At 39.0% G+C, this 22,545-nt stretch overlaps 1 protein-coding gene across 1 annotated transcript in view; it reads left to right on the forward strand.

Annotated features, from left to right (window-relative positions):
* LOC105227083 (muscle calcium channel subunit alpha-1) overlaps positions 1-20,245 on the forward strand; it is a 133,193-nt gene extending 112,948 nt beyond the window's left edge. Inside the window, exon 30 of the mRNA XM_049459531.1 lies at positions 20,106-20,245. Coding sequence (XP_049315488.1) covers positions 20,106-20,163 — 58 coding nt within the window. The 3' untranslated portion in view covers positions 20,164-20,245. The remainder of the gene's footprint in view (positions 1-20,105) is intronic.
* The last annotated feature ends 2,300 nt before the right edge of the window (positions 20,246-22,545 follow it).

Raw genomic sequence — 22,545 nt, forward strand, 5'->3', positions numbered from 1 at the left:
GCTTGGAAGGCACTGCAGTGATCTGGTAGGATCTGACCAAAAACTGGTCTGGCAACTTTTCTCGTGTACAGCTGTGCTTTCGAGCTCTTGGAAATTTGTTTGATTTATATAATAGCCGTGTTTTATTTGACCATCATAAGCTAACTCAAATTACAATATAAATGTACAAGGTTCGTTCCAAAGTAAACAGGACTTTTTGAATATAGCACCCCCTGGTGGCGCCATCTGTATGTCGACTCGTGCGTTAGAATCTGCTTTCCAGTGAGACATGACATTTCATCGATTGGAAGTAAAGTTATTGCGTTTTAAGTGTCAGTATGTTTGTGTTATCGGTGCGAAAATGAGCTTCGACCAAAGAGCCAACATTAAATTTTGTTTTAAAATTGGTAAAACTTTTACCGATTCGTTTCAATTGATGAAACAAGTTTATGGCCGTAGCAGAGTGCATGAGTGGTTTTAACGTTTTCAAAGAGGTCGTGAGGACATAAATGACGATCAACATGTAGGCCAATCAACATCCGTGATCACTGGAAATTACATCGAAACTGTGCGTGAGTTCATCAAAAATCCACCGAAATGATCATTGCAATTCATGGAAATGAAATTGAACATCTCCGAAACATCGATTTATCGCATTTTGACAGAACATTTGGGCTTTCGAAAGGTGTGTGCACAGATTGTTCCGCACAAATTGACTGACGATCCAAAATTGCTCAGAATCCAACATTCGAAGAACGATTATTTGACCAAAAATCACATTTTAACCATTAACCACTCCCCGTATTCACCTGATATGGCACCATGCGACTTCTTCTTTTTTGAAAAAATGCATTCGCCCATGAAAGGAAAGCGTTATGCAGACGTAGAGACCATTCAAAAGGCTTACACCGGCATACTGGAATACAGAAAGAGACTATTTGGAATAAAATAAATAGATTTTGCCGAAAAAACGATTTGCTCTGTTTTTTTAAGTCCTGTTTACTTTGGAAAGCACCTTGTATTTATTTTTTTAATTTGATGATAATAGTAGTGCTGGTACGACGAGGAATGCCGTGTCGCAGCGGAAAGAAAACAGGCTGTCTACCTCGCAACGTTACGATCGACCACAACACGTGCGGGATGGGATAGATACCGAGAGTTGAAGAGGGAAGCGAGACGCATTTGTAGACAGAAAAAGAAAGAGGCCGAAATGCGTGAGTACAAATAGCTTGATAAGCTGGCCGACAGGAGTAATGCTCGAAAATTCTACGAAAAAATGCGGCAACTTACAGAAGGTTTCAATACCGGAGCATACTCTTGTAGAACCCCCCAAGGTGATCTAGTCACCGATGCCCAGAGCATACTAAATTATGGAGGGAACACTTCTCCAGCCTGCTGAATGGCAGTGAACGAACAACACCAGGAGAAGGCGAACCCCAATCGATGACGATGGAGCAGACGTTCCATTGCCCGACCATGAAGTAGTTCGAATAGCAATTGCCCGCCTGAAAAACAACAAAGTGGCAGGGGCCGATGGATTGCCGACCGAGCTATTCAAACACGGCGGCGAAGAGCTGATAAGGAGCATGCATCAGCTTCTTTGTAAAATATGGTCGGACGAAAGCATGCCCAACGATTGGAATCTAAGTGTGCTATGCCCAATCCATAAAAAAGGAGACCCCACAATCTGCGCCAACTACCATGGGATTAGCCTCCTCAACATTGCATATAAGGTTCTATCGAGCGTATTGTGTGAAAGATTAAAGCCCACCGTCAACAAACTGATTGGACCTTATCAGTGTGGCTTCAGACCTGGTAAATCAACAACAGACCAGATATTCACCATGCGCCAAATCTTGGAAAAGACCCGTGAAAGAAGAATCGACACTCACCACCTATTCGTCGATTTCAAAGCTGCTTTCGACAGCACGAAAAGGAGCTGCCTTTATGCCGCGATGTCTGAATTTGGTATCCCCGCAAAACTAATACGGCTGTGTAAACTGACGTTGAGCAGCACGAAAAGCTCCGTCAGGATCGGGAAGGACCTCTCCGAGCCGTTCGATACCAAACGAAGTATCAGACAAGGCGACTCCCCATCGTGCGACTTTTTCAATCTGCTGTTGGAGAAAATTATTCGAAATGCAGAACTGAATCGAGCAGGTACAATCTTTTATAAGAGTGTACAGCTGCTGGCGTATGCCGATGATATTGATATCATCGGCCTCAACACCCGCGCCGTTAGTTCTGCTTTCTCCAGACTGAACAAGGAAGCAACGCAAATGGGTCTGGCAGTGAACGAGGGCAAGACGAAATATCTCCTGTCATCAAACAAACAGCCGTCGCACTCGCGACTTGGCTCCCACGTCACTGTTGACAGTCATAACTTTGAAGTTGTAGATAATTTCGTCTATTTAAGAACCAGCATTAACACCACCAACAATGTCAGCCTGGAAATCCAACGCAGGATTACTCTTGCCAACAGGTGCTACTTCGGACTGAGTAGGCAATTGAAAAGTAAAGTCCTCTCTCGACGAACAAAAGCCAAACTCTATAAGTCGCTCATTATTCCCGTCCTGCTATATGGTGCAGAGGCTTGGACGATGACAACAACCGATGAGTCGACGTTGCGAGTTTTCGAGAGAAAAGTTCTGCGAAAGATTTATGGTCCTTTGCGCGTTGGCCACGTCGTGTGTGTGTTCAATATAGAAGCTATGATAGCTTATGACAAGCCACCATAATTATGTTGGCTAAGTCTTCCATACAAATAAGCTAATAGCTTAATTTTCAGGTCAAATAAAATTTAAAACTTTGTGGTGAAATTATCTGAATTAAGTGATCTGCTAAGATAAGTATCACTTTTATATTGTACTTTAAAACAATTGCAATTTACTTTAATTGTGTGTTGACTAATTTTAATTTATTCCGCCGAGTCATTTTTAATTTGTTTTTGTGATACATTTTTAAATAGTGCAATTGTTAGTGTTAATTTATATTGCTTACTTAAATTTTCTTTCTTGTTTCTATTCGTTTCCATCTTTGTCCACAGCTGTTTGCGAGTTTTTTACTATTCGCGTGTTACAGTGCATCTCAAACAGCTCGCTACATTGGTTGTTATCTTTGATAACCAACTATTTTTATTGCATTTATTTGTTATAAATGTTTTTGTCATTGCCCTTTTTACTTTTATTATTTAACATTTTTTTTATTTTTATTTAATATTGTTTTTGTTCATTATGACTTGTAACTTTCCGAACTGCTCTGTGAAAGGCGAGTCGGAACGCTTTGTTTCTTGCTGGCTTTGTGACGGGTTGCCCATCTTAAATGTGCTGGACTCACAGGTAGGATATTGGATTATATTATTGACGGTAAGGGCTTGTGCTGGTCTTGCGTAAAATGGAGGCCAACAGAAATCGAATTGTTTAAAGTTTTTAAGCAGGCGCGCAATGGTTTCAAGGAGATTGGTCGTGAGCTTGAAACCCTTACTGAAAGATTTAGGCATTATGAAACGTTGTTTCAATCATTTCAATGCTTAAATGTGCAGGAAGAGAATCCAAAACCTTCATCTAAACGTAAACGTCCGTCTGATGAAGATACCACTGTATCTTCCTTAAAACGAATGCCCCCACCCACTATTGACCACATCAATCTTTCATCCCCTTGTCCTCAAGGAGAGAAGGTTCCGTCTGATCAGGACACAGAGAAAACTGTTACTGTACACGGTAAGCGGAAAATTTCTCAAGATCCGCCTCCAAATACCTCCAAGTCAGCTAATAAAAACTTAGTTGTAATACCACACAAAAAGGCAATGTTTATCTCGAGACTTGCTGCGGATACCACAGTCGATGATATAAAAGTTATATCTCGTCGAAATTAAAAACGGTAGATACAAACATCCATAAATCTAATTTCAAATACAACAGGGACATTTCGTCGTTTAAGATCGACGTATCCGCTGACAATTTTCAATTGATATTTGACAACTCATTCTGGCCATCTGGGGCTTTTGTGCGCAAATTTGAGCACAAACGTGATAAGCCCCCTGTTCGGCCAGAGGACTCGTATCATCTTGCTTTGAAAATTAACATCGAAATCATAGCCAACTTTGCTCAAAGTAATACACAAGACCTTTGTTCTCGGTTCAACTTTTCGAAAGCTTATTTTAAGAAGATTAATTACGAACTTTCTAAAGTAACTTGGCCAGATTACAGTGGCAATATTTAATTTAGTGCTTTCCATCCATGCTATTTTAAATTTATTTGAAAAATATGTTTCGAAGTGTGTTGTTACTCAAAGAATGAGTTTTAATTTATGGTTTTCGGAAAAGTTATGTAAATTAAAAAATAGAAAATCTCGTGCTTTTAAACTTTTCAAAAAAACTGGTTTAGTTGCTGACTATTCAAAATATTATATTCTAAATTGCGTCGACAATTTGCTGAACTTAAGGTAATCTTTTTTCAAAATTCTTTTTTTTTTTGCAGTTTCTGTTCCCTTATACCCTTAGAATTAGTGCAGAAACCCACTTTACCATTGGAAGATTTCGAAAAAGGCCAAAAATAATAATACCGCTCGACGTTCGGAGCGCTCGGAGTACGCGTTTTTCTCAAAACACACTTTTTTAAACTGGCGGAAATGATTCTGGTCGAACTACTCAACCGGTTTGCTTAATTTTTTTTTAATGTCCTCTAACAAAATATATTATATAAACAAAGTAAAAAATAATATTCGTAATCCAAAATTGTCCTATGGCTTCGTCAACTCCAAACGCAAGATTTCTAATTATCTGTCCGCTATGAAATATAAGTCTAGTAACTCTAGTGACAATCATACAATTTCTGATATGTTCGCTGAATTCTTCCAATAGCTCCAATTACTCTCCAGAATCTCCAAAAAATGTACCACATCAGCACAAGTTATGTCCGATTTCTGTCATCAATGCACCCACCATTTACGAAACAGACGTCTTATATCAGTTAAATATGTTAGAACAATCATTTAATTATGGTCCAGCTAGATTCCTTCATACTTTCTTAAAAAATGTGCCAAATGTATATACCAACCCCTAACAAAACTATTTAATTCATCTGTTAAGCAAAGCTTATTTCCACCTATATGGAAAATGCCATTTATAATTCCTTTACATAAGAGTGGATTTAGGTCGTCTATTGAAAACTAATGGGGAATAGCACGGTTTTCGTAAAGGGAGATCTACAATAACCAATTTGCTTGAATTTGTATCACATGTACTCGTGTCAACGGGCTTTAGAGAGAATAAGAATACTGATGTTATATACACAGATTTTAGTAAAGCTTTTGCTAAAGTATCCCATTCAATTCTTTTGAATAAACTTGATCTTCTTGGTTTTTAACCAATATTTATAAAATGGGTTGCTTCTTATCTTAGTAATAGAATTCAACAAATCATATTTAACGATCATTTTTCTGACATTATCAATGTTCCTTCAGGCGATTCTCAAGGTAGCCATCTTGGTCCAATTCTGTTCTTGTTATTTATTAATGACTTATCATCTGTTGTTAAGTCTTCAAAAGTTTTATTATATGCTGACGATGTAAAACTTTTTAAAACGTATACTTCAAACAGCGAAAGATGTCAGTTGCAAACGAAATTAAACAACCTAGTTTCTTAGTGAGATAGAAATGACATGCCAGTGAACCTTAAAATATGTAAAACGATGTGCTTTTCACGTAGATCTGTGAACCCTACTTCATACGCAATACAAAACTTTAGGTTGAAAGCAGTTTTGTTGATCTGGGAGTAACTGCGGACCGCAAACTCAGTTTTAATCTTCACGTATCTTCCACGGTTTTTAAAGCTAATAGCGCTCTTAGTTTTGTTAAACGTTGGTCTAAAGAATTTCGAGATCCGCGTACCTCAAAAATTCTTTTTATATCTTTGGTGAGGCCTATATTAGAGTATGTTTCTATGGTTTGGAACCCTAGTTACCAAGTCCATTCGGAGAAGTTAGAGTCCGTTCAAAAACAATTTTTGGGAAGGATTTAGTATACCGTACCAGGATATCAAAGATAAAAAGGATATGGTCGGATAGAGGAGATTATCCTGATCAAGGATATATATGGTTATAGCCGCAGGAAGCTTATAGTTTCCGAGTTATTCGCGTTTAAAGTTTAAAGTTTAAAATTTGCAATATTTTATTTACATATTTTCGATATATAAAATTAATTTTGCACTTATATTTTTCAATTTTATATACACTAACACATCACTTATTCATTTGCACACATTTATTTTATATACTATAGTGCAAAAATTGCTTTCAATATATATTTCAATTATTGTTGAATTATTATTTTAGAATAACAAATGAATTACAAACTGTCAAATAATCAGTGTTGCCATACTAACCTAACCTAACTAACATACCCTCTATGACATTGCTACTTCTTCACGTAGAACTCCTTTTTGCGTAGGCGGCCTTCGGCCGCGCTTCAAAAAAAATTACCCTAGTCGGTCCAACACCGGGGTGTATCAGATTTTTTTCGCGTTGAACTCCTTTATGCGTAGGTCCAACACCAGGGTGTATCAAATTCTTTTCGCGTAGAACTCCTTTTTGCGTGGGCAGTGACAGTTTGTAATTCATTTGTTATTCTAAAATAATAATAATTCAACAATAATTGAATTATATATTAAAAGCAATTTTTGCACTATAGTATATAAAATAAATGTGTGCAAATGAATAACTGATGTGTTAGTGTATATAAAATTTAAAAATATAAGTGCAAAATTAATTTTATATATCGAAAATATGTAAATAAAATATTGCCAATTTTAAACTTTAAACGCGAATAACTCGGAAACTATAAGCTTCCTGCGGCTATAACCATATATATTCGTGATCAGGAGAATCTCCTCTATCCGACCATACCCTTTTTATTCCCGAAATCCTGGGACGGTATACTAAAGTTGACCCCAATTTTTACTTTTTGCCTAAAATCTTCCCCCTTACGCTAACTGTTTAAAACTTACAAATCTGCCTACACTCACTAGTCGTAGGGAGATGCGTGTTAATATACTAGAACAAATTTTGATTTAAACGAACCATTCCGCCGTATATGTCCCGATTTCAGTTCTCATTCCAGCACATTTGATCTAACAGACTCACCCTTTGCCATTAAAAAAATTATTTTTATCTACTCTTCACAAGTAACATTTAAAAATAATAAGCTTTCTTTAATCTGATTCTTAATTTTGGCTTAAAACTCTCTTGCCTTTTATGGCTCGGCTTATTCCACTGGTTTGCGGAATTCGCCCCTCGCTGTGGTTGGGCGGGAGGAGGGTAGTAGTTGGGTATTCTCATTAGATGGAAGCCGATTTTGGTGTCCGATTTTGCTGAAAATACACCACTTCCCATAAAATTATTTAGTTTCGATGGTCCATATCGATGCTTAATCCTAGGGAAGGAAATATTGGGAGCCGAATTTTAGTTTAGCTCTATAGAATTACGAAAATCCGTGATAGTGGGTAAAACGGGAACTTTGTTATTATCTTAGAATGTTTATTATATGCGATTAATAGGGAAGTTTCTCGTCGTCTAAGAGGTGACTTCGCTGCCGGTTGTTTACAGAACGACTCTGTTGGCAGTATGTGTAATACTATGTTCGGACCGACATTGAAAACATGTTTTCGTGGGAAAAACTGGTTTTCGCACGAAAACTTGTGTTTTCGTCCATGTGAAATCTGTCAAACGAAAACACAGCTTTCGCTGAAAACTACTTGAAAACTTACATTCCACTCATTATAATCGGTGCCTGCTCTGGTTTAATCGATTTTTTTGGAAGACATATTTTTCCGGCCCTAAATTGTCACTTGATATTTGTTTACCTTCCATATACGCTGCTCACTGTTAAGGGTTCTCTTGTTCTTGCAAAACCCTTGCATGGTGCATGGTGCAGAATTTTCTTATTGGTGCAACGGCACAACAAACACACGCAAAAATTTATTTGCAATGGCTGTAAAATATGTCACACCAAAACACATGTTTATTTTCGTGCCGTTATATATCACTAAATTCTGCTATGGGTGCTCTCTTGGCCTTGCATATTTTGGTATAGGATTTTTGCATTTCGTATCATCTTACAAGAGCAAGAGAATCCCCGTATTAATAGTTGTCGGTGAAAACTCATCGAAAACACACATTGTCGGTACGAACGACTTACATACATTCCACAACATACAAATGTGCTTTCAAAATGTTTTCAATGTCGGTCCGAACATAGTATAAACGACGTTTAGAACTTGAATAAACGTTGTTTTAAGAACTCCACTGATTCATATATTTCTTCTTCTATTTAATTGGCGTAGACACCGCTTATACCTTTACAGCGGAGTTTACAACAGCGCACCAGTCGTTCTTCCTTTCCACTGTTTCGCGCCAATTGAAGATACCAAGTGTGGTCTTACTTACGGAGTGGAGTTCGTCCTCTTCCCCGGCGGGTAATGCGTTGAATGCTCTTAGAGTGGTTTCACCATCAGGATCTAGCCAGCGTAGCCGCTGTCTTTTAAATCGGTTTGCACCCTATAAAATGTAGTATTTGCTCGTCAAGAGAGACTTTACTTCTCAATTGCATACTCAGTCCAAAGTATCACCTGTTGGCTAGAGTTATTCTGCGTCGGTTTTCGAAGCCGAAGTTGCTGTTGGTGTTAACGCTGGTTCCAAGATGGACGAAATTATCTACGACTTCGAAGTTATGACCGTCAGCAGTGACGTGGGAGCCAAGTCGCTAGCGCGACGACTGTTTGTATGATGACAAGAGATATTCTTTTTCTTCTTCTTTATTAGCGTAGACACCGCTTACGTGATTATAGCCGAGTTAACAACAGTGCGCCAGTCGTTTCTTCTTGGATTGGATGTTCCAAGCGAAGCCAGCTCCTTCTCCACTTAGTCATTCCAATGGATTGGAGGTCATCCTCTTCCTATCCTTCCCCCGGCGGGTACCTTCAGCGATGGAGTGTTTTCGTCTATTCGGACAACACGACCTAACCAGCGTAGCCGCTGTCTTTTAACTTGCTGAACTATGTCACTGTCGTCGTAGGTATGAGATACAGCTCACGGTTCCATCGAATGCGATATTCGCCGTGGCCAACGTGCAAAGGACCATAAGTCTTTCGCAGAACTTTTCTCTCGAAAACTCGCAACGTCGACTCATCAGTTTTTGTTATCGTCCAAGCCTTTGCACCATATAGCAGGACGCGAATAATGAGTGACTTATAGAGTTTGGTTTTTGTTCGTCGAGAGAGGACTTTACTTCTCAATTGCCTACCTAGTCCGAAGTAGCACCTATTGGCAATAGTTATCCTGCGTTGGATTTCCAGGCTGACATTGTTGGTGGTGTTTATACTGGTTCCAAGATAGACGAAATTATCTACAACTTCAAAGTTATGCCAAGAAGAACTATGGGCGCGGATGTTGAAGCCGATGATATGAATATCATTGGTGTGTGTCGATTCTCCGTTCATGGGTCTTTTCCAAAATTTGGCGCATGGTGAATATCTAGTCGTTTATTGATTTGCCAGGTCTAAAGCCACACTGATAAGTTCCAATCAGTTTGTAGACGGAAGGCTTTAATCTTTCACACAATACGCTCGATAGAACCTTATACGCGATGTTGAGGAGGTTTATCCCACGGTAGTTGGCGCAGATTGTGGGGTCACCTTTTTTGTGGATTGGCAGAGCACTTTTAAATGCTTTCGTCCAACATATTTTACAAAGAAGTTGATGCATCTTCGCCGCCTTGAAATGCCGTCTCACAGTTCCCTTATACCGAGTTGTTGACAAGTGCTGTCAGAGAGCAGGAGTGCAAGTCGTTGTTCGGCTGTCTGCTGTGATTATAGCTTTTCGACATTGAAACTTTCTTGAGTTTGCTGACGTGCGTTTTTTGCCGCACAGAGGCGGGTGCGAATCTTGGCTGCAACGAGATAGTGATCCGAGTCGATGTTAGGACCTCGAAGCGCACGCACATCTAAAACACTGGAGATGTGTCTTCCGTCTATCACAACATGATCGATCTGGTTGGTGGTTTTTCGATCCGGAGACAGCCAGGTAGCTTGATGTACTTCCTTATACTGGAATCTAGTGCTACAGATAACCATATTTCGGGCCCCGGCGAAATCGATCAGCCTCGATCCATTTGAGGATGTTTCGTCGTGAAGATTGAATTTACCGACCATAGTGCCAAAGATACCTTCTTTGCCCACCCTGGCGTTAACAAAAAATCGCTGGGAGTCCTCATTATTATAACGGATGAGGACTGATTTGATGGGGATAAAAAAGAAATTGTTGAATAAATATTTCATGAGGAAAATGAAATTTCGCCTTATTCATTTTGTGAACAGATTGCATTACCTTGACTTTCCTCCATAACGAGGAAATATGGTTTAATTGCAGCTCTCCTTATAGAATGGTTACTAACCATTATATTATATATTTCTGGGGTTAATGTAATTGAGTCGTGAGTATACTATTCCATGGCCTTGTGTAAGTTAATAATTGCTTTTTTCGCTGATTTATTGATGGCGATACAACTCGCCTCTTTCAACTCAACTTTACAATTAATTTCTTGAACTGCTTGTTTCTAACTCTAAACTTACAAAACTAGTCTGCTTTAGGTGTCAGTGTTGTTGCCACGAACGAGGTGCATAAAAGGGCTCGGCTTAACTGTCGTAAGCGTGGGTGTATTTTCATCATAGTCCCGATATTTTAGCGCATCAGCAACAAGAAAATGTTGAGAGCGTTGGTACGCTGTTGTCAAGTGCAATTGCTTACGCTGATGAATATTGTATGTGTGTTGGTGCGCAGCTGTCGGTAAAAAACTAGCCAGCATTATCTCCGTGTTGTTGCAGCATAAAGAGCTTGGGTTGGCTACCGTAAGCGTGGGTGCATTTTTTATAATATGTAGTCCCGATATTTAAGCGCGTCGAAAACATGAAAAGATCGAGAGCGTTGGTACGCAGTTGTCAAGCCCATTTGATTACGCTGGTGATCATGCCCATTATGCGGATGATGATGTAAGTATGAATGTGCGCCAATGTCGGTGACTTAACCCAGCATACGTGTTAGCTATCCCCTGCTAAAGTGCGAAGCGTCCTCGATTCGATACGAACATATGGTTTTTCACTTTCGTTCTTTGCATAGAGTCGCATTAGCGGACATAATTATTTGACACTGAAATTAGGACTTAAAATCTACCGTTAACAATATCTTAAGCTTAGATATGTTAAGTATGGGAATTAAAGAAATTCAATTCTCAAAAGAGTTGTAAATATTTTATGAGAAATAATATGATAGTTCAAATCATTAAAAAGTGGTTTTTATATTTTAATTTCGTTATTTGTTGTGGTGTTTTTTATTAAAAAAAAAACTAAAAAAACGTAGTTGCTTAACGAAGTTTGCTTTTGTGGATTCTTCTTCCATCAATCAATACTGTAGTGCCAAGATCCCTTTCAACAACCTTCTCAATGAAAACCTTGTCAAATTTATTCCCAAGCCTTTTATTTCGTCTCAAAAAAACTTTCTCTCCGGGGCTATAAGTTTTCACTGTTTTACCTTTGTTAGTTATACGCAAAGTTCTATTCTGAGTTTCGAGCAGTCGTTTTCTTATATCGGCAAGTTTTTCTACCGGCAAATTGTGAAAGACGTCAGTTGGTCTCGCTTCCGTTACCGAATGTACGCTACAATTATATTTAAAAGTTGATAATAGTACTAAATCTATAATTTCTACTATTTTCTGTTGTTCTTTAACGCAACGTGAAATTTCCAACAATGTAGAATGGAATCTTTCCACCTGCCCGTTGCTTTCACTGTGAAGGGTGGGTATGAAAAATTGTTTTATTTTAAAATTATCTCTTAACAAAGTCCTAATGGTATTCGACTGAAATGCTTTCTCATTATCAGAAACGATCGTTTTGGTATTACCGAATACCAGTAAAATTTCCAATAAAGCATTCTTTATATCAACTGTTGATCTTGAGATAATTGGCTTTACGATAGCAAATTTTGATAACTTGTCTAAACACGTCAAGAAAAGTTGTTTACCAGTTATAAAAATATCTAAGTGAAGGATTTCGCCTGGAAGGCTTGGAATGGGAGTTTCACCAATTCCAGGATCAGGTGGTTTTCGCGGGTATTTATTTTCCAAGCATATCTTACAGTTAGTTATTAATGTTTTCAACATTTTTTTAATGTTTGGGAAAAAGTACTCACTGGAGATTTGGCGAAAATTTTCGTGTAAACCATGATGAGCTCGATTGTGCTCCGTTGCTATCGTTTCTAACTGATCATCTGTATTAGTTAAGTCTATGACCAAAACCTCTGTGTGGAGAAATTTAACACCGGGGAATGCCAGAACTAATATATTCTGAATTTCTGCTAAGGTTGCTAGATCACAGTGGATCGCGTTAGTGACATTTGTATTTATGATTCCTTTTAAACACTGTACAAGATCTTCAACGTCATCGAATGCTATTGTGTGACGAATATGTTTTTGAAAAAGAATTTTAGTGTTTTTATTAAATGAGGAAGACTTTGTTAACACCAGCTGAATTTTAAATTGATTTATAGGGCAGTTAACGGTCTTGATTGTTTTACTTGAAGACAATTCGCTATGCACAGTTTCATCAGAAACGGAATCACTCAAACTGTGGACAAACTGCCGCGAGAGTGCGTCAGCTACCTTATTATCCTTTCCGGGTTTGAAATGGAAAACGGGAGAAAATTCTTCAATAAAAGATCGCCACCTCTTCATTTTTGCATTTGGATTCTTTTCTGACATCGAAAATATCAGCGGTTGGTGATCAGTAAAAATGTGGATATCCCTTATTCCGTACAAATAGTGTCGTAGCTTTTTCAATGCCCAAACAATTGCTAAAAGTTCACGCTCATTTGTCGCATAGTTTTGTTCACAAGTAGATAGTGTTCGCGAAATCATTGTCATTGGTCGCCCTTTTTGGGATAAGACTGCACCTAAGGCAGTAGAGGAAGCATCAGTGGTAAGTTCGAAGGGTTTATTGTAACCGGGATACTGGAGAAGCACGTCTTCGGAAGCTAATATCTTTTTTACTCTTTCAAATGCGCCAAGCGCATCTGAGTCAAAATTTATTTTGACGTTTTTGGAATTTCTCGCACCTACTTGTCTATTTTCCCCTCGAAGAGAAATAGTTAAAGGTTTTACAATGGCAGCGTAATCCTTCACGAAACGGCGGTAGTACCCGGATAAACCAAGAAATGAGCGCAAGGCTCGAAGAGTTTGTGGAGGTTCATAGTTTATGATATCGTGAATCTTATCTGGACAGGTCTTAATACCTTTTTCGGAAACAACAAAGCCTAAAAATTCAACATCAGTTTTAAAAAACTTAGACTTTTTGGCGGATACTCTCATTCCCGCTTTCTCAAGCTTCTGAAGGATACAGTCGATATGATTTAAATGTGAGTGTTCATTAGGAGAATATATGATTATGTCATCGACATAAACATGACAAAATTTTCCAATAAAGTCGCGTAAAATATCGTCAATGGTCCTTTGGAATATACAAGGTGCATTCCTTAGACCAAAGAGCAACCGAGAAAATTCGTATTTCCCATTATTTATGTTAAAAGTGGTTTTTTGTCTATCCTCCTCACTTAAAATAATTTGATGAAACCCCGACTTTAGGTCTAATGTGGTGAAAAATTTTGAACAACCCAAATTTGCCAAGATAACCGATGTATCCGGTATGGGGTATCGATCCGGAATTGTGAACTCATTAATTTTTCTGAAGTCGATAACCAACCTTAATTTTTGTTTACCGTCTTCATCGAAGACTTTTTTATTCACAACATGTACAGGAGAATTGTACGGTGAACACGATTCCCTAATGATATCATCTCTGAGTAGGGTTTTAATTTCATTATTGATGAAAGGCGCAACAGAAATGGGATACGGGTAACTTTTGCTGTAGATTGGTTCATTCGTATTTGTGCGAATTCTGGCTTTTACGGCAGTGTTGTATGGCAACGCTCTATTGGCATCGGCAAAAGCATTTATGTTTTTATTTATAATTTGACGAAATCTAGTCCGAACTAATGATGGAACAGATTCTTCTTCTATCAAAATGGAGTTAACTTGGTTACACGATAAATACTGTAATTTTATTCTACCATTGCGGTAAAATAAATACCCTATAACGGTATCAATTTTTGCATCAATTTGTTTCAAAAAATCGTACACTATGATACCATCAAACGTGCTTAGACTGGAAAGCAAGAAAAACGTTGAGGTATTGTCCAGAATATTTATTAAACATTTTTTATTTATGATATTTTCGCCGTTTATAGACTTTAATTTAAAATGGTGTTCTAAAGGCTTAATTCCTTGAAGAAAGGGAAGGTCCTTTATGTAGTTTTTTGAAGTGCCGGTATCAATTAAAATCCGGAGCTCCTGTCCGTTTTTGGCTTTCTTTGTAATAAAAGGTAGGAGCGACTTTATTCTAAAAAATTAATTTCATCACCATTTTCTTCAATGGCATCTTTTTCATCATAAATTTGATTATTATAATTACAATTATAATCATAATAATGTTCATTTTGATAATCAATATCTTGAACTAGGTCATCTGTGCAAACCTGTAATTGATCATTGTTTGAAGAAGCTCCTATTTCATCTGGCATGAAATTAACCTTTTGTATTTTGCGAAATGGTGATCGATCTGAGTGCAATTGCTCATGAGACCGCTTAAACATCCCTGTCAAATTAGGATTAGAATGCTGTGCCCCAGAATTATAATTGGGTGATTGAACCGGAAATGTTTTTATGTTGTTGCTTTTATATTGTTGTTGTATTTTAGGAAGATTAGCCTTCTGTCTATAAAAACTTGATCTATTATCAACTTCCATGGGAGTTGGCCTATTTGCATTACCTTGAGTGAAACGTAAAAATGGCCGACTATTCTGAGTTATAGTTTGGGGCGGATACATTGCTTGTGTTGGCATATTTGGTTTAGATGCGTTACCTGCAGCATAAGCTTCAGCAAACTCAATACGCCTGTAATTAGTTTTTAGCTCCTGAGCAACAGCAAGGTCAGAAGGTAAGTCTTTAGGACCAGCAGAGAAGAGAATATCGCACATTGGGCGACGAAGACCTCATATAAAAACACGTAAGGCATTCCCTCTAGCGGGTTCATTTATAGCTTCGATAATATCACTTCTTCCACTGTTGGTCATAATTTGCTTACTTATTATAAGCAAGAGCTGTTTTTCCACCTTGCTATAAAATTCATCGATAGAAGAATTCCCCTGTCTCAGAATACTAAGCTCGTTTTCCAATACGTATTACGGTCTCTTATCTGAACACTCCTGGTCTAATCTGGCAATAATAGCTTTAAAATTGAGAACTGTACTATAGGAGGCAAGAGTGGAGTTAGCCGAGTCAATAATTTTGTTTCTAAATATACCCATGGCTATATAATATTTTTCGGACCCCTCCTTATAATAGTTCAAGGCGAATACCGCGGCACTTCGCCACGCTGGGTAGGATGTGCAATCACCCTTGAATTCTGGAAGAGATTTTAATAGGTCCAAACTCGCATTATTTTCCATAAGTAATGGATTTATTGAAACTGGATGGTAAGATTCAACGCTAGGCGGTTGAAGGCGTTTAATTTCAAGAGTTAAGATATTTAATTGTTCGGCTAACTCTAGTCTAGTTCGCTCATGCTTCTCATTGACGATTGCTATCACTTCATCCCTACTAAAACTCATTTGGCCACGACAAAAAGTTTTTCTGCTCTAAGTCTGGGTTTAATAAACGTGACAATAGCTTTCAAAAAGTTACCCTGAAAACACTAGCAGCAAATAGATCACCTTAGTTCTTTACACGAGTTTAAACAAAGCGGATACAATTCTTTATGAAAATGAAATATATGTCAATTCATTATAATGCGCAGATTATTACTTTAAGGTAACATAACAGATTTATTTTCACTACTTTGGCAGAAATAAACCATAAAAAGTATTCGAAAGCAAATTAAATTGATGCTGACTTAAAAATTTTCAACACATTAAACAAATCGCAATATGAAAAACTATAACTACAAGTGGACACCAAAAGTTTAATTAACTTTAATTACACTTATTATATTTTAATTCGGAAATACGCAGATGGCCAAAAAAGCTACAAACTATGTTCAGCTGATTATAGTTCCGAAAACAAATGCTTGCACATTTAAAAATAAACTAAATGTATTCAACTTTTATAAAGTATTTTCACTAACCTTCTATGAAGTTTTAATCACAAAAATTCATTTTAATCCACTTTATTTTCTATAAATGATTTATTTTTAGATACACTTTTTAATTTTAATTTTAAACCACTTGAAAATATTTTGAAAAATCACTTACAGTTTTTTTCTCTTAATGTAGAATTTAACAAATCAGTTCCATATGAATCCTTCTTGTTTTTTTTTTATAAACAGCTCCTTAGAAATTCTTGAGTCCTTTGTCCTTTCAAAAATAGCTTAGATCCTTAGGGTCCTTAATAGGTCCTTTGTCCTTTTAAGAGCCAACAGGTTGGGCGTCAGTTAATAATTGCCTTTTTGGCTGATTTATTGAGGGCGATACAACTCGCCTCTTTCAACTCAACTTTACAATTAATTTCTTAAACTGCTTGTTTCTAACTCTAAACTTACAAAACTAGTCTGCTTTAGGTGTCAGTGTTGTTGCCACGAACGAGGTGCATAAAAGGGCTCGGCTTAACTGCCGTAAGCGTGGGTGTATTTTTATCATAGTCCCGATATTTTGGCGCATCAGCAACAAGAAAATGTTGAGAGCGTTGGTACGCTGTTGTCAAGTGCAATTTCTTACGCTGATGAATAATGTATGTGTGTTGGTGCGCAGCTGTCGGTAAAAAACTAGCCAGCATTATCTCCGTGTTGTTGCAGCATAAAGAGCTTGGGTTGGCTACCGTAAGCGTGGGTGCATTTTTTATAATATGTAGTCCCGATATTTAAGCGCGTCGAAAACATGAAAAGATCGAGAGCGTTGGTACGCAGTTGTCAAGCCCATTTGATTACGCTGGTGATCATGACCATTATTCGGATGATGATGTATGTATGAATGTGCGCCAATGTCGGTGACTTAACAAAGCATACGTGACAGGAGGAACGACTCTGTTAACTTGTATACTCAACCGTATGATTTCAGAGCTCCCTAGAAAGCTCCTAAGGACTCTCAACTGAATACCGTTCAGCTATGGCTTAGCTTCTAAAAGTACCCAATGTTACGCACCGACTGAGCTAACATGTTTTTAAGCCGAGACGTTTCTGCTGTAGAGTTTCTTTTACCTCTTCTTTTTGTAAGACCTTGGAAGGTTGTAATTTTTCTTGGGATAGTTTAGCTACTTAAAATTGCCTCTGGCAATTTTTTTGTAATTTTTTTAACTAAAGGCCCTTACCCCTATCTGTGCTGCCCCATATCTTTCTTTCTGAGTTTGAGTCATATCTAAGTCCTCTCTGTTCTGTACCTGCTCTATTACTCCTCGTCATATCACATATAGCTTCACATCAACCATTATCTACTTGCGTCCATCTCCTACCTTACTGCTATGGCATGCTGGTTCCTATGGCACTGCGACATAAAAACGTTTAATCTGTAGCAAATTACGAAACTTTCCCTTATCTTTCTACGAGTATTAATTTCAAATCGTTAAGTTATACTTTCAAAACATCATTTCAATCGGAGTTTTCCTTCCGCTTCCTAACATGATATTTGCGATTCTGCATGCCCCTAAGCTATTCTATCTCACCTTGATCCGTCTGTCAGCACTTCCACTTCGTTGTGTATCGTTTTTAACGATTTGCCTAATTACTGAACTTGTTCGGTGGTCAAGTGGAAGGCACTTTTGGCAATCTCTTCATATATTTCGTTTCCTGGAATATCCTTGTGGCTTGGAATCCAGTATACAACAGCCACTATATCTACTGCCTCCCTGCCTCTAAGGACATTCTCAGACGCAATACTTTCGTGAGATTTTTGCATTAATTGCTGCTTGACTACTGACGTATATCTTAATATTCTTTATGTCGTTTTCTGCGTTATAAGCCATCTCAGTAACTATCCCAGTTGCTTCAAGACTATTAACGTTATTACCATCAGACGTATTGTTAAATACTCTTAATGAGCGAAGTGCAGTCCTATTGGATCTACCCTTCATATAGGCGTGATGAGAGTTTGCCATAGGTTAGCTGATGCAATCGTGTTCGTAATATAAGTGTCTAGAATCTTTTCGATTGACCTCTGAAATAATGAGGTTAAACTTTTTGATCTGTATTCTTTCGAATAAAAGGGGACATCTTTGATCGACTTTGGTATGAATATGACCATTGCCTCTTCCCGAAGGTTAGATACATAGCTAAACTTCCTTCATATGTTCTGGTATTTTACAAACATTGTTTTCCACATTTAATGTCGTATTATTCCACGAGTGGTCGAGTGCTTGGATAGTAGTTTCCTAAGCCTATCTATTTTTGTTGTACTTTCTAACTTACTCCAGAAGCTCTTCCACGGCTCTGGTTTAGCTTTGGAAATATCTCATTAATACTTCTTTAGTACATCTGCATATTCCCTCCATCAGGGATCTTTTTTAGCTATCTTGGCCAGTTTTAAGAGTTCCTGAATGCTACTCGTACTAAGCTTTGAATGTGTTGTAATATGTTTATCGTAAGTGTGATGATCCTCTAGTTCAGGGGTTGAATTACATTCTTCGAATCTAGTTATATGCAATGTTAATAATTACTTGTAAAAATCCCAGTTAGTCTTCTTGGGATATCGGAAAGTTTCCCTTTTATTGAGAGCTGAGAACTTTACTCTAAATCCTACATACCAATGGTCTGGAAACGACTACGTTTGAAATGACCTTTAAATTTTAACATACTTGTACGTTGGCTCATCTCCCCTTTTAGCTATAGGAAGGTTGTTTATCAATAAAGAAGTTAGTAATGACCCACCCTAGTCGTTGGCATTGCTGCTAATCCATACCGTGTGGTGCGCTTTGCTTATCAGAAAAAGGTTAGTAATGACCCACCCTTATTGTTGGTATTGCTGCTAGTCCATACTGTGTGGTGCGCTTTGGCGTCACCAACTTCCGGAGCTCCCTGGCAGCACTATATCATCGTGGGGCATGCAACATGATGTAAGAAGTAGTCTCTCATTCTTTCCATCCTTTACAGCCACCACCGTCAATTCATCTAGTCAATATATGAATGTATACTTTTTTTTACCAGTATAACTCAACTTGTTTGTTGATGTCCTGATGTATGTGTAGTAAACGTCTACTTTATTCCCGATACCATGTTTGCCTGGGTAATTCATTGGTTTTGAATTAACGCAACAACGTAGCCGATGCACCATAAATTGAAAATGAGTTTGACAGAGGCTAGCTTGATTTTATACAGGCTTATCAGACTTCTTCTCGAGATCGGATTGTATCTCTCTTCATGCGCTTTAGCGTCTTGAAGATTCAAGGTGGTTTTTAGGATCTCACCCAGATCCTTTTCGACCTGTCTCACCTGCACCATGTTCACTTTTTTATCGGCCAGGTTGCGCTTTTGGAAGCGAAATTACCTACATCCCACGCCATCCTTCCGAACCTACTGTACAGCATGTCCTCAGTCGACTTGTTTTTATGGAGAATGTTGTTCTGGCTGATGTCCTTGGTGACCTTTACCAGCCATCAATCCACCGTTGGGGTGTATCAGGATTTTGCTTTTGAAAAACCCGCACTTCATCCCCTGACTCCGTTCAGCCAGCTCACGCCATCAAAAGTTGGGTCAGCCAACAGCTGCTTTTTGCCCGCAATCGCCTCCTCCAACCGGTTCGCAATCTTCGGATCTCGGACTAGAACTGCCGTCGCGATGCATAATAAGTTCGGCTTCCATTTTTGTCTTAGCCCAAGCTAACCTCTGCATTTTTCGGAGAGCGGTGCAAATATTTCTCTTTTATCGTGCTAACGCTTCCAACGCACCTGGGGACTTCCTTATTGTTCGACCACTCAATTCGAGACCATAGCCACCTATTGATGATATACCAGAAACACGTATGTATTTATTTTTTCAACAATTACAGAAAATGTTCGAGCATTTTTGGAAACGGTGGATCCGTAAACTGGAACGTCGCAAGTTAGAAAGCAAGGCGATTAGTACCGATTCAAAACGAGACACTGCCTCCACATACTGGCACTTAGGGCGCAATACTGAACTTCACCCCGACAATGACGGATTGGTAAAATAGTTACAGTGTCAAACGTACACCTGAAGAACTTTTTTTCAACATCCAGTGCATAGTACGTAAATTTGCAATTTGGCGTCACCGCCTTATCTGGTATGATCATTATCATGTGACGCATTTTAACTTCGGCATTTCTACAATTGTTTGGGTCAGACCATTGTGCAGTACGTATACACAAGAATATAAGGAATCACCATTATCGGATGATGCATCCCATTCTTCTGTTGTTTGGTCAGACCATTGTTTCGTATGTAATATTTGTGAAAGTAATTGGATGGTACTTGATAAATAATTAAAATAAATAGTTCATAATTCAAATCGTGGTTTTATTGTAGTAGAAATACATAGTACGTCATTTAGAATGGTTTTATTTTGAGTGTTTAGTGCAATCCTAAACACTGTACCATATAGTAAATAATAATGTATATTCAGAGAACATGCCACTGCCACATATTGTATATATAGTATGTACATAAATTCAGATTTAAAGTACCGTTTTAGGCTGCTTCGAATTTCAGCGAATTCGTTTGCATTTTGCAACAAGTTAATTGGCATGCAATATGTGCCGAATTTTATATTTATTTAGTCCCAACCAGCCTCGGATAAGAAACCTTTCTTTTGATCAAGACCACGGTAAACAAAATACGTATTAAGATTTGAGGGCATGCACGTGGAATGTCCGGTCGCTTACTTGGGAAGGTGCCGCTGCATAGCTGGTTGATGTTAAAGGCTGAAATCACCGCCGTCCAAAAAACGGCAGGACGACAAGGACTGGGGTCAACGTCCGGTGTGTTTTACGTGGGTACCTGCTGACGACAACCTTACTCCACGGCGCTCAAAAGCACAGCGGATCAAATCAATGCGTTGATCAGCGCCCTGAGAATGCAAAGCATTTTCAGTACCAATTGGCAGTGTGGAATGGACACACTAACCACCTTGGTAGGGTTCGAGGCCCATCTAAAACCTCTGCCGTGCTTTGGGTCCGGCACCCGGTTGCAATGCAACTCCACATTCAACTGACAAAGTCAGTTCTTCCCGCGATTTGGGTTTCAACCACAACCACCACGATACTCCCCGAGGGGCCAGTCCGCATGAGCAGGTTGGAGTTACCTCCAAGGGCTCCTGCTCCCCGTGGTACCAGAATTAAGTCTCCGGTCAGACTTCGTAGCCGAAACTACTACCAGTTGAGCTTCCATACTGCTCCGGACTGGTGGCCAAAAAAGAAGGTGAGGTTGGACCCCACTAACACATAAAATACCTACAACGCAAACACCTAACACTCATACAAAAAACTAAAACCCTAATTTCCAGCTAACCGCCTTCGCCGCTTAAATAACTCACGCGCAAACAACCCTAACTGTTCGGTATTCCGACTAGTGGAGATCACACCACTAACATCTAATCGTCCATCAGTCCAGCTAATCCCCATACCACCCAGATCCCTAATGTCCGAGTACATCGGGCACTCCGCAATTAAATGCGACCAATTCTCAAACTCCGCCCCACAAAAACACCCTGACGTATCTGATAGGTGCCTCTGATGCAAAAATGCATTCAGAGGCCCATGCCCCGTAAACAGGAAACCCAGACTTAGACAGAATCTAAAATCTGGGTTATCCTCAACGAACCCCACGTCCCGAATGTACTCGTACGTCACTCGGCCGTTAGGACTATTGTCCCAACGTTGTTGCCACCTACACCTAACCCTATCATCTAGGAGCCTCTTGCTCCCTAGATATCCCTCCCTCTCCACATCATCGTCGGAAATCCAATCGTTCCGCAGCAATGACACACTCAAACCCCTTCTTAACCTGAATGCAACAGCTCTCTGTATGACAATCAGGTCAAGAGGGGGTGCACCTAACAAAACCTGCATCGCATCCGTTGAGACGGTGCGACATACAGGCAAGCAAGCAAGCATCATACAACGCTGTATTGAGAGGAGTTTTTGAGACCCCATGACAGTCGTGGCTGCCTCCCACCATACAGGGGCTCCATATGTGGCACAGGCCACAAACAAGCCACGATATATGGTGCGGACAGCACGACGTCCGAGACCCCAATCGCTCCTCAAAATACGTCGTATTTTGCCTACGGTTGCCTGCAGTCGCTCCTTCACGCTCGCAAAGTGTGGAGTAAAACACAACCTTTCACTTATGGTCAGCCCCAGATATTTGACTTGCGTCACATATCTGATGCTGACCCCGTTCACACGGACAATCGGTGGACGAGACGGCGACAATCTACCTTTCAGCAGCATTGCCACCGTCTTTTCCAT

This window comes from Bactrocera dorsalis, chromosome 6 (genome assembly GCF_023373825.1).
Source record: "Bactrocera dorsalis isolate Fly_Bdor chromosome 6, ASM2337382v1, whole genome shotgun sequence".
In the NCBI taxonomy this organism is placed as follows: Eukaryota; Metazoa; Arthropoda; class Insecta; order Diptera; family Tephritidae; genus Bactrocera; species Bactrocera dorsalis.